This window comes from Alosa alosa, chromosome 9 (genome assembly GCF_017589495.1).
Source record: "Alosa alosa isolate M-15738 ecotype Scorff River chromosome 9, AALO_Geno_1.1, whole genome shotgun sequence".
NCBI classification, from domain to species: Eukaryota; Metazoa; Chordata; class Actinopteri; order Clupeiformes; family Clupeidae; genus Alosa; species Alosa alosa.
In genome coordinates, this window is record NC_063197.1 from 4438729 (window position 1) to 4454863 (window position 16135).

Here is a 16135-nt window from a genome sequence, read left to right on the forward strand (position 1 = left end):
ACTGATCACATGAGTCCTTGTCACACACACACACACACACACACACACACACACACACACACACACACACACACAGACATATTCATCATGTAACATCAGCATATTCATCACATCCCCATGGCAAAAATTGCACATACTCTGTCTCGCACACACACACACACTCACACACACACACACACACATACACAAACACAAACACATAGTTATCTTGATTATGACTTAAGTAGTGAAAAATATTTTTTTAGCTTTTGACTCTGATATGGAAATAAAAACATAAATTGAAAGGTTTCATTTTCTTGACATCTATATTCATTGCCTCATATTTTATGAATTCCATTTAGTTATGTTCTCGCTGCGGTGGAGAGACGAGCAGAGCTTTTAATTACAGGGCACCTCCTACCACCTTCCTGAAATTACCACCGCTTTTTCATCACTTAACGAGTTTTAGAGCCATGATTCGATTTCAGTCGGGCCAGAGGCCAGCTTCCCTCAGCTCCACTGAGACTTGGTGTCTGTCTGTCTCTGTGTGAGAGCAGGAGAGAATGTCTGCAGCTCGCAGGAAAAAAAGATCATTATTGGTTCAGTAAAATTGGGAAGGAATTAACAGTTCCTCTACCGTTAAGCAGTCCTCAGAATGACTCGACAGGGTCTCCTGTGTATGTACTGAGTAGGTACAATTGACCACATATTGTTATGTCAAGCATTCTGTAAACCTCCCAGTTGCATTTAAGATGTACTGAATAAACAGTCAAGTTGTGTGCTTTAAGTCTGACTGGAATTGCATCCGACCATATCTAAATCATAACCTGTGTATAAAGCACTCACTTAATTTGAAAAGGGCTGTCTGGTCTGACTGGGCTGGTGGAACTTTTTTCTGGAAAGTCATCTTCCCTTGCTCCCTTCAGGCAGGTAATGCGTCTCCATTTCATTAGGTGCCAGCTAACCCAATTGGCCAGCTGCTTTATGCGTGTCGGCGTCCGTCGGGCAAAATGTGGCTGGACGCTAAATGTCAGGGTCAGAGAGGTGCAGACACCGTTAATCTAATCTCCTGCTCCGCAAGGTACCTGGCAACCCCCCCCCACAAACAGTAATCACTGGGCCTCAGATGGAATATCTGGCCAATCGCCCACCACTGCAGTCAGTGCTGTGAAAAAAGAGGTAGAATGTTTCCATGACAATGGTCATCATCTCAGCGGTATTTACCGGGAAGCTACCTCGCCGAGTCCTCAATAGTTGGGCTCTGCAGCTCATCCTATGGCTCAGACCAGATGCTCCACTGGGTTTGAACAGGTGCAATGTTTGTCTTGATGCCTGAAACAGTGGAAGAAGTTTTAACTAATGTTTAACTCATTTCCACAATTGTGGGATTTTTTTTGTCTTCTTGGTTGCTTTCTGAGCTGTGTGGCTCCACATTCATTGTAGTTTACAGTTTTTAAAAGGCTTATTGGCAAGAGGTTCTCAATTTTTAATGTTTTATATGCAGCAGGCAGTTTTGTTGAAAACAGATTCACAAATCAATCCACGATTTTCTTTGTTTTTTTAGCTTAATTTTTGTTTTCCATCAATTTTATGGTTGAGTGTTACTGTGCATTCATTTGTAGTATAAATGAACCAGAAGACCTGGGGCATGACTAAGAATCTTGTCTGTTCTATGCTTAAACATCTTAAATGCTTGGAAACAGCCAAAGGGTCATTCACTAAATATCAATGTTTATTAACATTTCAGTTAGGATGTATTTGACTAGTTTACCCATAAGAGTACTAGATTGGTAGCTGGCCGTAGCACTATAGCAGACATTGCCTATAGTAGAGATTACATGTGATCAATGTCCACTGATTACCCTTATGGATAAGGGGTCATTTGACCTGCACGCTACAGGTGAAATGAAGGAGAATGGAATGCTTTGCAACAACACTGTGTGACATAGTAGACCGGTAAGGATGGTTTAAAGCAGAACTGGGCGGAGTGATGGCTATCAAACATCCTGAGGGCTCGTCCGGAACTTCAAAACTATTGGTAACACTCCATAATAAGGTGCCATAATAAATAGCAAACTTACGTAACCCTTTGTTAATTGTTAGTAACATACTGTATCTATTTGGCACAAGTTAATAGTTTTTTCATCATCAATTAAATAGTTGTTGTTTGCATAAAATGTGTATGTTAATGTTTTAGCAAATCTATTAACTAATATTGTATTAATATGTGTTAATAGTTAACTAAATGTCTTTTTGGCACTAATTAACAGTTATTTCTTACATCATTTCAATTAAATGTTTATTTACAAACTCTATGTTAATGATGGCACTACCTTGACATGCCGCCACTTTTGTCGGTGCACGAAACGCTTGCAATAAAGTTGGTTAAGCTTAATTAATATACAGTATTAGTAGTATATAGCTATAAGCATGGGGCCCCTTATATAATAAAGTTGGTTGAGCTAAATTAATATATTAGTAATATATAACTATCATTATGGGGGACCCTTATAATAAAGTTGGTTAAGCTTAATTAATATAGTAGTATATAGCTATCAGTGTGGGGCCCCTTATAATAAAGTTGGTTAAGCTTAATTAATATATTGGTCACTTATCACTAAGATTGCTTTTTTTCACCCTTTTTTTCGACCCTTCCTCTCTGCTAGTGATGCACAGACTTTGGTTCACTCTTTCATTATGTCCCGTTTAGATTACGGCAACTCACTTTTCCTTGGTCTCCCCACTAAAACCCTTCAAAGACTACAATATATTCAAAACTCTGCAGCTAGGCTCCTCACCCATACCAGACGATCAGCACACATCACCCCCATTCTCCATCAACTCCATTGGCTACCAGTTCCGTCCCGGATCAAATACAAAGTACTACTACTCACCTTCAAAGCCCTCCACAACCTTGCTCCCCCCTACATCTGCGACCTCCTGACCCCTTACACTTCTTCAACCAACCAACTTTATTATATAAGGGGCCCCATGCTTATAGCTATATACTACTAATACTGTATATTAATTAAGCTTAACCAACTTTATTGCAAGCGTTTCGTGCACCGACAAAAGTGGTGGCATGTCAAGGTAGCGCCATCATTAACATAGAGTTTGTAAATAAACATTTAATTTAAATGATGTAAGAAATAACTGTTAATTAGTGCCAAAAAGACATTTAGTTAACTATGAACAAATATTAATACAATATTAGTTAATAGATTTGTTAAAACATTAACATACAGCTTTTATGCAAACAACTAATATTTAATTAATGATGAAAAAACTATGAATTTGTGCCAAATAGATATTTTATTAACAATTAACAAATATTAACAAAGGGTTAGGTAATTACTAGTTTGCTATTTATTATGGCACCTTATTATGGAGTGTTACCAAACTATTTAGTGTCATTGATAGTGTTTGTATTGAGCTTTATGGCAAAACAACATTAGAATTGTTAATGTTGTAAAAATGATTATTATATTATTATAAATATTCTATATTATTATTGTATAGTTATATTTATTATGTATTTCACCTACACTGTAGTTATCACTGTAAGGCAGTATGCAGTATGTAATGGCCTTCTGCCTGTTCATCCACCAGATCATTATGACATTACATTGCGACATCAGCTAATGTCCCTGATGGTCAATGCCTCTCATTTTGGTCGCATGTCTATCTCTGTCCCTCCCTCCCACTCTCTCGGTCTCTCCTGCACTGTTTTCCTTTCCCCTTTCATCCAGGCCTTTTCTGTCTCATCCTCAAGAGCACTTTAGGGTGTCTTTAATGCTGATGCCTTTGTGTGTGTGAGTGCCTGTGTGAGTAGCAGCACCTTCATTTCATGTGAAAAGACACTGACAAAGACATTGAGCTCCTTCAAGGCCAAGTGTTTTTACTGGAGTATGTGTGTCTCTGTATGTGTGTGAGTGTGTGTTTGTGTGTGTATGTGATTCTTTAAAGAGATGCTGGGGTCCCTTAAAGGCAGTATTCAGAATGAGGTTTTCTGTGCATTTGTGTGTGTGTGTGTGTGTGTGTGTTTGTGTGTGTGTGTGGGTTTAAGATAGTGAGATGCAAGCCCGGGGGCTTTTGGTGGTGAGAGATGATCAAAGCATTACTCTGATAGTGGCTTTTAAACTGCCAACACACAGTAGCTACATAAGACATGTAACATACACACACACACACACCACAGAGAGACAGAGAGAGAGAGAGAAAGAAAGAAAGAAATAAAGAAAGAGAGTCTCCTGCAGACCCTGATGCATGGCAATGGTCATGGCCTCTGTAGCATTTTTGATATCCTCTTTTTCCTTTATTTTCCTCCACTTCTTCCCTCAACCCAATCTCCTTGTTTCTCTCTTCAAAACCCCCCCCTCCTCTCACTAATGAAAAGCGCGGTGAGGATAATGGCAGCACCAGTCGAGTGGCCTCCTCCAGAGCGCATTTCTGGGCGAGTGGCAGGAGCGGTCTGCATGCACGTCCAGCCTTCTGCCTCCCTGCTGGTAAATCGCTGGCAGTTACGGCCGCGGGATAATCAGCGCACCCTTGTGCGGTGCTGCCGGGTGGCTGAGCTGGAGCTGGAGCTGGAGCAGTGATTTTTGATTTGATGCGGCGACTGGAGGAGTTGCTGGGCAGACAGCTGCTGGAGGTGGGGAATGACGTAGGCTGGAAGAGGGGGGGGCAAAGGGGCGGGATGCTGTGAGGAATGCAAAGAGGTAAGAAGGTAAGTGGTGAGGGGCCCCCAAGCAGGAACACAACATATGCACACACACACACACACACACACACACACACACACACACACACACACACACACACACACACACACACAGCTCCCAGTGGAAAACCTCTGTCATAGAGAAATGATGTTGAGGTAAGGAGAGCTTCAAGAATGCACTAAGACACATACAGTATGCACTCATGCGCACACACATTCACAGACACACACACACCTCTTCCTGCATCACAGATGAGGTCATCCCTGGCGGACATGCACCTGACCGCTGCGGTCCCCCAGGGGCCTTGTGGGGTGTAAAGCACAATGGACACAAGAGCATCAGATGCTGACTGCTCATTGGGTCGCGGCGGGTCATGTGAGCATTGGCTTGTCACCAGGTCCCTCTCTGCTCCGGCGTCTCTGGTCTCTCTACCGGGGAGTCGGGGGATTACGGCAGGAAGAAAGGCCTGCAGAAATAGCAGCAGCTCCTAGCGCTCCTGATTGGCTCGGTCTGTGAAAGCCCTCTTATCGCGCAGGGCTGCTCGCATTGGAGCCTCCACAGTGCTGCAGCATGTGTGTCCTGGCAAGAAAACCTCTGTTTTTCCTGTGTGTGTGTGTGTGTGTGTGTGTGTGTGTGTGTGTGTGTGTGTGTGTTATGCAGAGAAAGAGAATAATAAACAGAAAATGAGTGATTTGTGTGCGGGGACCCGCTTTATATTAGTAAGTGTGAAGGATGCGAATGTAATGGGTTTTCCACTACCTCTGATGAAATACAAACATGAATGATCCTAATGGCTTCACACACAGTAAATTGACTTTCATAAGGAGAAAAGCCTTTTTCCTTTTCCACTGAGGTTTGGGTAGTCTGGAGATGCTGTTTGGTTTGAAGGAGCATCTGAGTGAGAGAGAGAGGAAGGCAAACACAAGGCAAGTTGAGATGGAGAGAGAGAGAGAGAGAGATTGAGTAGCGAGAGAGTGTTGGGAGGGAGGGAGGGAGAGAAGTAGGCAATCAATTCTTGACATCAGCTGCATTTTGGCTCGAGTGCCATGGCAACAGGGTGGATCTTTTGTTTGTTGTCACTGCTTTGCGTCAGAGCTGCTTCATAGCATGCACACAAACACACACAAACACTCTTTCTCTCTCCCTCTCACACACACACACACAGACAGACACTGATGTATGCCCACTCACACACACACACACACACACACACACACACACACACACACACACACACATACACAAACAAACATACACACAGAAGATTAGACACCTTTGAGGTTATTTGTGTCTGCATCTGTGTGTGTTTGTTTACATGTGTGCGTCGCAGTGCAGTGTGGAGCAGGCATTCTGGGTGCCTCTTGCTTGCCATGTGTGAGTGAATTTCTCACTGTATTGGCACTAGCATTTTTCTCCCTCCCTCGCTTCCTGTCTGCCTGTCCCTCTCTCTCTCTCTCTCTCTCTCTCTCTCTCTCTCTCTCTCTCTCTGTCCCCTGGTTTTCTTGGTGATCCGTTAACCCAGCCAATTAGTGTGACAGCAGCAGTGGGCCTCGTTCTGTCTGTGGCTCCGGGTCTGTCTGCCTCTCCACTCCCAGCAGGCCCCACACCTGCAGACCCCCACCCCACCCACCTCCCTCTGAGCCCCCTCATGATGCCTCCCCCACCTGGGCACCATCCAGCTCCACCCCTGCAGAGGAGACACAGCGTGTCCGTGTGTGCGTGCGTGTATGTATGTGTGTGTGTGTGTGTGTCTAAGAAAGAGCAGGGGGATTCAGCCTGTGTCTCACTTTGTCTTTTTGTCCCTCTTTTATGTGTGTGTATGTGTGTCTCTGCCTTTTGTACTGTAGTGAGGTCTGTAGGGGCCAAAAGGATTCCTTGCTCATTGTTCTGGGTCAGGCCAAGCTTCCTGTAATTGCCCTGCTGTGTGTGTGCATATGTGTGTGTGTCTGTGTGTCTGTGTGTGTGTGTGTGTGTGTGTGTGTGTGTGTGTGTGTGTGTGTGTGTGTGTGTGTGTGTGTATGTGTGTGTGTGTGTGTGTGTCTCTGTGTGTGTGTGTGTATGACTGTGTGTCTGTGTGTCATGAGTGTATAAGTGTATAAGTGACTTGTAAGTTGTTGTCATGACATTGGCTGCAGAAGGTTAGCCATTAGCAGACGCCATGATGGCTGTGCGATTGTGTGTGTGTGTTGGTAATGTAACGGCAGAGCCTTGTGTGACTGTCCTTTAACCACACCACACATTCACTGATGGTCCTTTAACCACACCACACATTCACTGACTGTCCTTTAACCACACCGCACATTCACTGTAAACTTTACTTTATCTCTTACTGCACTCTCATATTCAGTCAAAGGCAGTGTAAATGAAGAAAATAGCTCTCCGTTCTAAAGCGATCGTGTACATGTTTCTGAACTCTTGTCTGTGTGTGTGTGTGTGTGCGTGTGTGTGTGTGTGTGTGTGTGTGTGTGTGTGTGTGTGTGTGCGTGTGTGTGTTTGTATTCATGAGTCATGTACCATCTGGGAATGTTAGGAACTGCACTGTAGGGGGAAAGAGAAACTGAGAGAGACAAATGAGCACAGGGCTCCAATGAGTATGGGAGTATGGGAGTATGAGTGTAAAGTATGAAGTAACTATTATCCATCATATGGATCTTTGTGGTTTATGTGTTGGTGTGGCAAGGATGGACAGGTCAACGGTGTGTGTGTGTGTGTGTGTGTGTGTACAGTATGTGTGTGTATACGGTCTATAGTGTGTACATGTAATCATGTTATGTTATCCTTTTGTAAACTCTTGCTGTTTTTCTGGCCCATCAGGATGTGTTGATTATGCCAGGCTCATTTGCATGCCTGCACCGGTGTTCTTGTTGTCAGCAAACATGTTGATAAGGCTCTGTTGTTCAGATACTGCCATTGTAAGGATGCTAATGACAGTTGCTTGGTGAACTGGATATCTGTGTCTTATGTCACCTGGAATGACATCATCACATAATGTTGATGAAATTGTGGCTACAACAGTGGACACAACAGTTGCCCAAACATCTAGATAAGGCTCTATTGCCAAAAAGTGATGGGAACTGACGTGACTTAAATGACCTGACGCATGAAACTGGGACCAGCTCTCCTGAAAAGGCATTTAAATCACAATTCTTGCCAATGCTGACCAATTGTGTCTGTATGGGGGCTTGTGTGCTGACCGATTGTGTCTGTATGGGGGCCTGTGTGCTAATTCAGCACTGTCCTTCTCCTTGCTCATTCACTGCAAGTCACCGTAGGAGAGAATGCAGATCATTTGGTGATGGAGGAGAAATGTTCTCTCTCTCCCTTATCTAGCTCCCTCTCTGTCCCCTACATCTCTCTCTTTCTCTCCCTTTTTCCATCTCTCACTCTCTCTCTCTACAGATACAGATATAACATGTTAATAATCAACTTTACATTAATAATAGTATTAAGATAAAAAGAAATAATGAAAGCTAATGAATAAATGGTACTGTAAATGCTACTAAAAGGACAGTAATAGCTTTACAAATAGTGCTATACTGTAGAAAAGAAGAAACCAAAACGTATAAGCACATATCATATGCCTACACTTACAGATACATCTACAGTACAGAAATCAATTTCAGTTAAATAGCTGAATTATCAAACAAAATATTTACATGTACACAAAGAGAATAGACCCATATATCACATACATCAAAGTTCTCCTGTTTTATGGCAGGTCAAGATATAAAATGCAGCTAGGCATGAGTAGTTTGTTTCCTCTCCCAGTAGTATACATATTTTCATTTGTGGAGATTTTTTAATTCTTTTATATATTTTTTGAATTCAGCAAAAAAAAATCCCTTTTATAGGTGCATATCTAATACAAGGAAGGAAATGTTCCTCGTTTTCTGCATCGTTCATACAGAAACTCCAGGTGTACAGTATGTCTATTCACCATGTTTGTTTATGCCTGCCCATTTCCATGTGTAGGCTACGGTCACTGCTTCTCTATTTTGTCAGTGTAGCTCTTTTTTTCTTTGATTTTATTTAAATCTTTGATTTTATTTAAATATGGCGCTATACAGTAATTTCTGTTCTCTCTCTCTCTCTGTCTCTCTCTCTCTTTCTCTCTTTCTTTTCCTCTGACTCTTTCCCTTTCTCCATCTCACTCTATTCCCTCCCTCCCTCTCTCTCTCTCTCTCTCTCTCTCTCTCTCTCTCTCTCTTTCTCTGGTGAGGGTACAGACCTCCAGCTGACGTCTGCTTATCACCTGGCACTGAGCTGGAGGAATGGCTTCCTGCTCCTCTGTATAAACATCCAGAGCCCAGCTCCAGTCTGATACAGCTAAACTCTCTCCCTCTCGCAGAGGAACATTCAGTTCAGACCAAAACCAACCAGCAGTAAGAACTTAAGTCTCCCCCAATCCCTTCTCAAAACATGCCATGACCATATATGCGGTCTCCCAAGTCCAGCCAATGAGCGATTGGGCATGTGATTCCTCTCCTTTTTGGTCAGTCGGCTCGGTGGGAGATGACTCTTTGACACTGGTTGTGTATGAGAGTGCTGAGTCCTCACTAATAGATCAGCGGAGGGGTGATTTGAGTGTGAATGCTGGTGTGTGTGTGTGTGTTCAGAGTCGAGGTGGAGGACAGGCACACAGGCGTGACTCCTTAAAACAGCTGAGACAGTGACAGAGGATCTACACGGACCCCCGTAGATCAGGTGACGGTCTACCGATGATGCGAGGAGCGAGAGGGACAGAGAGCGAGGAGAGAAAGAGAGGGGGATCAAAGTTCACTCATGAAACATGACCTGCCCATGCTGGCTCCAGGGCACCAACACTCACTCACACACACAGGCATGCATACACACACACACACGCTGTGCACACACACACGCATGCACACAAACACACCCACATGCCTAATGGGTGGCAGGGAGGTGGGTCAGAGCACCTTGCTTTACTGCCTAAATTACTACGCACACATGCACACACACACACACACACACACACAGACACACACACACACACACACACACACACACACACACACACACACACACACACATACACACAAACACACTTGTACTAGTAGATGGCTTCATGGGAGAGGGGGCGTGGCTCAGCTCAACTTCTACACCCTCCATACACACACACAGACACACACACACACAGCAGGCACACACACGCAGCAGGCACACACACCACAGACAAGAAACACTAAAAAAGACAAAAGAACCAGTCTGAGGCCAGGAGAGCCTGAAGCTCTCAATTGTGGAAGAGGAAGCAAAGTGAAATGGAGAGATGAGATGACAGAAGAGGATAAACCAGTCCCACCAAGAGAGCGAGCAAGACACACGCCAGCAGAGTACAGGAGGACACCGGAGAGGGGATCATTACGGGTCGGCTTTACTGGACGGTGAAAGGAACAGAGAGAAAAAAAAAGAGAGAGAGAGAGGAAGAGGGAGGGAGAGGGAGTATCATCTAAGGGTGTAGCGTCCACAGGGAAGAGTGGATTGAGGGATTGAGAGGTGGGCAGAGAGGACAGACATCGGACCGGAGAGGAGCCACACAAACTTGACCCTGCCTCCTGAAGCCTCCGACACCACAGAGAGGGAGGAACAGGAGGAGGAGGCTCCAAGACTGGACTCCGAGACTCAGGAGGGAACGAGGGAAGCAGAGCACAGAGGGAGAGAGAGAGAGAGTAAAGGAAAAGAAGTAAGGATCATACAGTGTGTGTGTGTGTGTGTGTGTATGTGTGTGTGTGTGAGAGAGAGAGGTGTTTTTAGTTGAAGCAGACAGACTGGCTGACCTGGTGGCTTTACCTCCCCATAGCGGATCTTCCTGTTTGCTGATGACTTAAGCAGAGGCCTTCGTGTGAGCAGTTTCAGAGAGAGAGAGTGTGTGTGTGTATGTGCACACGTGTCCAACTCAACTGAACGTGGAGCTGGGGGCTGAACGCGGAGCTGTTCGGACCATACGGCCAGCAGCACAGACTGGAACCCTCCCAAGCTGATCACTCTCACCCGCCGCTGCATCGCTAGCCACCAACACGCTGACCTCACCGCCAACCACTGCGCCATGAGCCACAATGACTGACAGGACAGAAACCTCGGGCCAGGCCGAAGAGGCCTCTGACCCTCCAGGGACAATACCGGACAGGATGACCCTGAACTCCATCCTGGACAAGCACAGGAAAAGCATCAATCGCTCTCTCAGCCTGATTCCCTTCACCTACCGCCGACACTCCTGGGTCTGGTAGGTGCTGTTGAGACGGGCCTGTCAGGGAAATAGACCCCAGTGAATAGAGTTCCATTACATTCCACAGACAGGGTTTGTCCATGTCACATTGACTGGATTTGTAAACTGTTGCTGTGGTAGAGGCTTTCGTCTGACTTTAGTCTGAATTTTGAGTTGCTGTAAACTAGCAGAGGGGCCTGCTGACTGGTTGTGGAAAAAATGCTGCTAGGTTGGTCAGTCTAGAAAAGAGCTAGGTTTGTGTTGAAATACAATATAATTAGTACTTTGTGTGTGTAGTGGGGTTGTTGTGTGAGTGTGTAAGTGGTTGTGGGACTGGTTGAGTCTGTTTAGTTTGTTCAGTTTTGTGTGTGTGTGTTTTTAGGCTCTTTATGTCAGCCCACTGCTTTTTGTAAATGGTGCTCTTTACTGCTTTGAGACATACTGTTTATCTGTGCTCTGGTATGTTCATGTTCTTTGTCGTCTGTGTCTGTGTCTGTGTCTGTGTCTGTGGGCGTGTGTTTTATGCATGTCCTTCCTATGTCCTGCATGGCGGCGCCTCTAACCCGCGCTCTGGTGTGAGCTGCCCTCTGCCCTGATTAGGCCTCTGGGCTGTTTGGGGGTTATCACCCTAGAGGCCTGGCTCCAGGGGGCTACTGGCCCTGCAACAGCCCCCTTAACTGTGCTGCCTGTGGCTGGAATGTAAATTGGAAGTGGGCCCTGGAACAGAGACTGTCCTGCTGTTGTTCTTTACATACCACACATGCCAAACATAGCGTACATGCTACAATTGAGCCAAGATGTGTGAGTTTAGAGTCTCTTGAAAAACATTGGACATGCTCTCTTTCACACACATGCAAAAACACAGGCAGGCAGAAGCATATCAAGAAAATCAGCATGCATGTCCACACACACACACACACACACACACACACACACACACACACACACACACACCTACAAAAGCTAATTGCACAATTCACGTCATTGGTTTCTGTTTGCCTTGACTCTCTCGTAAAAGAGCTGCTGATTTATTCATGTGTGAGCTGTTATCGCACTCTTCCATCTTAGCTGACACGTGGCCGCCAAGAAATCATCACTTTCTTTCTCTCGTTGCGCCGCAGGAGCCTAACTGGGGGGTGGGGGGGGCCGACATCGTATCCCGTCGTTGACGCACCGCCGTCATGGTTACGCGCGGCGGCCAGGGCGAGCGTCTCCTGTTCCCTGCTCCCGAGGCTCTTTCACACTGTGTCGGCTTACGGGGTCACTTAGGCGCTGAGGGCCACGCAAACACCAGTGTGGGGTTACGCCGGACACATGTAGTGTCAGCTCTGATGGCGCGGAGCAGTCACAGAGCGCCGGTGTGTGTGTCTTTGAACTCTGTCATGCTCGCGCTCCTTGGCTATTACGTGGCTGTTACGTGGTAAACATACACACAAACACAACCTGTAGTGTTATCAGCTGGTGTTATCAACTGATGTATGGCCTGTTGGGATGTATTGACAGGAACCAAGTGTGTGCCGTGCCGTGTGTGTGTGTGTGTGTGTGTGTGTGTGTGTGTGTGTGTGTGTGTGTGTGTGTGTGTGTAATGGCTGAGAGCTCAGGTTATCTGTCTGTTGTGATCATCCTCCTCTGGAGAGAGAGGATCAAGGCCTCTCTCCTCTCCTCCCTCCTCTCATCCCTTCCATCCTCAGGGCCATGAGTATCTCTCCTCCCATTGTCCTCTTATTCCCTCTCTACCTCTCTCTATCCCTCCTCCTCTTCACATTTCTCTCTCTCCTTTTTCTTCTTCTCTCTCCCCCTCTCCTTCTGTCCAGCTCATTTGCTGTAAGTGTAAGAGTAGTAGTGGTGAGGTCAGTGGTCACTCCACAGGGAGCTGCTTTTAAGTGCTGATGAAAATGTATGTCCACCCACCACTCCAAGCCCCTTCACACGAAAGCACCTGTGCAAGGGCCCCATGGTGAAAGCACCTGTGCAAGGGCCCCATGGTGAAAGCACCTGTGCAAGGGCCCCATGGTGAAAGCACGTGTGCAAGGGCCCCATGGTGAAAGCACCTGTGCAAGGGCCCCATGGTGAAAGCCTGTGTGCAAGGGCCCCATGGTGAAAGCACGTGTGAAAGGGCCCCATGGTGAAAGCACCTGTGCATGGGCCCCATGGTGAAAGCACGTGTGCAAGGGCCCCATGGTGAAAGCACGTGTGCATGGGCCCCATGGTGAAAGCACGTGTGCATGGTGCAAGCACGTGTGAAAGGGACTCCATGCTGGGCGCTATCCCTTTCCTCTGTCGCTGGCCCCCCTTTGTTTTCCCTTTTTCTTCTATCACTTCTTTCTTTCCTCTGTCTGATCCCAGCCTTCCGTGTTCCTCTCTCTGCTGTTCATCAGGGTGGAGAATGTTTCCTTTTGAATTGCTTTCTCTTCATTTTCATCTCTCCTGCGTCCTCTCCCTCTGCCCCCAGCGGAGATGACCGGAGAGATGGTCATCTGTGTGATGACGGACTGGCACCTCTGAGCCTTGTGCATTTCATTTTTTGTATCACTCATTCATCCCCCTTTTTAGTGACCTTGACCCGTGTTTCTCCTTTTGCCATTGACTGTCCGCTATTGTTTCCTTATTCATACTTTCATTTGGGTCTGTTCTGTCCTCGCCTCTCATCCTCCTCTCCCACTCTGTTGTGGTGTGTTTTGCATGTCTGTTGAATATGCATGGCCCATGGAATCTGAATGGCAGCTTTGTGCTTCTCCTCTTTTTTGTCCACCTCTCCCTTTCTCCCTTTAGCCTTGCGCTTTTCCCCACCTTCCTGTGTTTTGTTGACATCTCAAAGCCTACCGGCTATCAAAAGGAAGAGGAACAGGGGAGAGGGGGGTACAAAGACACAAAGAGAGTGAAACAGAGAGAGAGAGAGAGAGAGAGAGAGAGAGAGAGAGAGAGCACTGACATCACTGAGGGAGGGGGCAGCCCCTGAGTGGTGGGGAGGGAGAGAATCCTTTGGTTCCAGAGATTAGGAGCTCATTCATTCTGCCGATGTGGCATCGCACATTGAGGGAAGGTGTTAGGAGTGAACGAGAGAGAGAGAGAGGGAGAGAGAGAGAGAGAGAGAGAGTCAGGATTAAAAACAGCAGAGGAGGGAATTGATTTAGAGGCAGATGAACGATGAAAGAGTCTGTCCGCCGACCGTGAACAATCTCATTTTCTTTTTCATTCCTTCCTCCTCTCCGCTCTCTGTCTTTGTGTCCTCTCATGTCCAGTGCTCCACCATACCGGACTCATCCAGCGCACAGCAAATCAGCTTTCCTCCGACAGGAGCACTCTCGGCTCACAGCCCTCAGCCAGAGACTTTGTTATTGAAACAAGCACTGCTTGTTTATTTGTCTCCTGCGATACGTTGCCATGGGACGTAATTGGTGCTAACCTCGGCGGTTTCAAACCATAGTGTGGTGATCCAGTCAGAGAATGCGCATTTTCCCGTAGTCATAAACAAACTCTCCACCAATGAGCTTGTGTTTGTGGCATGCACGGACAGCCACAGAGATGACGTCACCTGCACCGACATCATTTCCTGCCTCTATGAGCTCCTCCGAGGGATGCGCGTGTGGCGTGCTCGCTGGGTTTTCCCATAAGTCTGCCAGTGAGCTTTCCCATCTCCGTGGTGCTGGAGCTGTGTTTGCACCCCCCGTGCTCCACCTCTGAGGCCGCATCAGACGGTGAACTCGTGCTCGCGTTCACACAGCAGTGTGCTGCTACACGCTGGGGCGTGCCGTCACGAGCGCCAGGGGACAGTTGTGGCTCTCGGCCCTGACGGCTTATCTAGTGCACCCTGGCACAGGGTCTGTGGGGGCGCAGGGTGGGTCGGGGGGGTTAGAGTGGAGCTCTCTGCAGAGCCTCCAGAGGCCACAGGGACTGGAACGTCAAACCAGCTCCGCTCCGTAGGCTTCTCCTCCTCTGCACCCAGAGTCACCAGGGCTGTGTGTCACTGTTACTCACATCACAGGTCCTGCACACACGCCTCTGTGCACCACAGGAAAGTCACACAGTCACACAAACACACACACACACACACACACACACACACACACACACACACACACACACACACACACACATATACATTATCTCTCTCTTACGCACACACATGTATACTCACACCCTCTCTCACACACACACACACACACACACACACACACACACACTCAGACACAGTCACACTCATACACACACCTCTCTGCTTCTCTTCTCTTCAGACTTGTTTCCTCTGTCTAAACACTGTTGAGATATGTCTGCTTTCTTAGATAAACAATAGTGACGTTTTGAAAACTATCTTACCATCCATGTTAAGTGTGAGGGATTAAGTGTGAGGGCAGAGTGAAAGCTTGGCAGCAGCACCTGAGGAGAAATCCTTTTGAGAGATGAGGGCAGAGTTAACTGGCCTCTGACTTTAATGCTGAAGCCTTCAGACAGGGTGCCAAGCACCAGAGTGCAACTAATAGGATTGTAGTGAAGCAAACGCTGTAACACACACACACACACACACACACACAAAACACACACACACACACGCACACACACACACACACACACACACACACACACACACACACACACACACACACACACACACACACACACGCATGCATACACACACAAACACAATCCATTTGGCTGTGGGATGTTTAGTGTAATAGCCATCAGAGCTGATGTGTGGCACCTCATCAGTCGTGACTCACGGCTCTTTGATCCTGCACTCTTTTTTTGGGCTCTGGAGCTCACGGAGAGGTACGTTATTTATGACTTCTCCCCTCCGTCTCTCTCTCTCTCTCTCTCGCTCTCTCTCTGTCTCCTCCTTTTCTCTCCCAACCCGCTGTGAATCAGTGATCTCATCCGTCTCCCCCTTCCCTGTTCCAGCTTGTCCATGTGTGTGTGTGTGTGTGTGTGTGTGTGTGTGTGTGTGTGTGTGTGTGTGTGTGTGTGTGTGTGTGTGTGTGTGTGTGTGTGTGTGTGTGTGTGAGCGAGCCTCCCATGGGATTAGGTCGGAGTGTGTTTGTTTAGCTGCATGCCCACAAGAGCGAGGTCCCCCCTAATGGGAGAATGACGTCGGGGATAAGTGCATTACGCAAGGCCTTCATTAGAGTGTAATAAGCACATGTAATACACTTAGACTGTCTGATCCAGCGGTGCACGTAAAGCCTCTCCTGGTGTTCTTTTGCAGCTTTGTGGAATT

At 46.7% G+C, this 16135-nt stretch overlaps 1 protein-coding gene across 3 annotated transcripts in view; it reads left to right on the top strand.

Annotated features, from left to right (window-relative positions):
- The window catches only part of pde4ba (phosphodiesterase 4B, cAMP-specific a), a 159275-nt gene that overhangs the window by 78530 nt on the left and 64610 nt on the right, over positions 1 to 16135 (top strand). The window contains exon 1 of one of the 3 annotated variants that reach the window (XM_048251450.1): positions 10591 to 10941. The exons of the other annotated variants lie outside the window; for them this stretch is intronic. Within the exon in view, the coding sequence (XP_048107407.1) occupies positions 10775 to 10941 (167 nt within the window). The 5' untranslated portion in view covers positions 10591 to 10774. Of the gene's footprint in view, positions 1 to 10590; positions 10942 to 16135 lie in introns of those variants that run through there. 3 annotated transcript variants of the gene reach the window in all.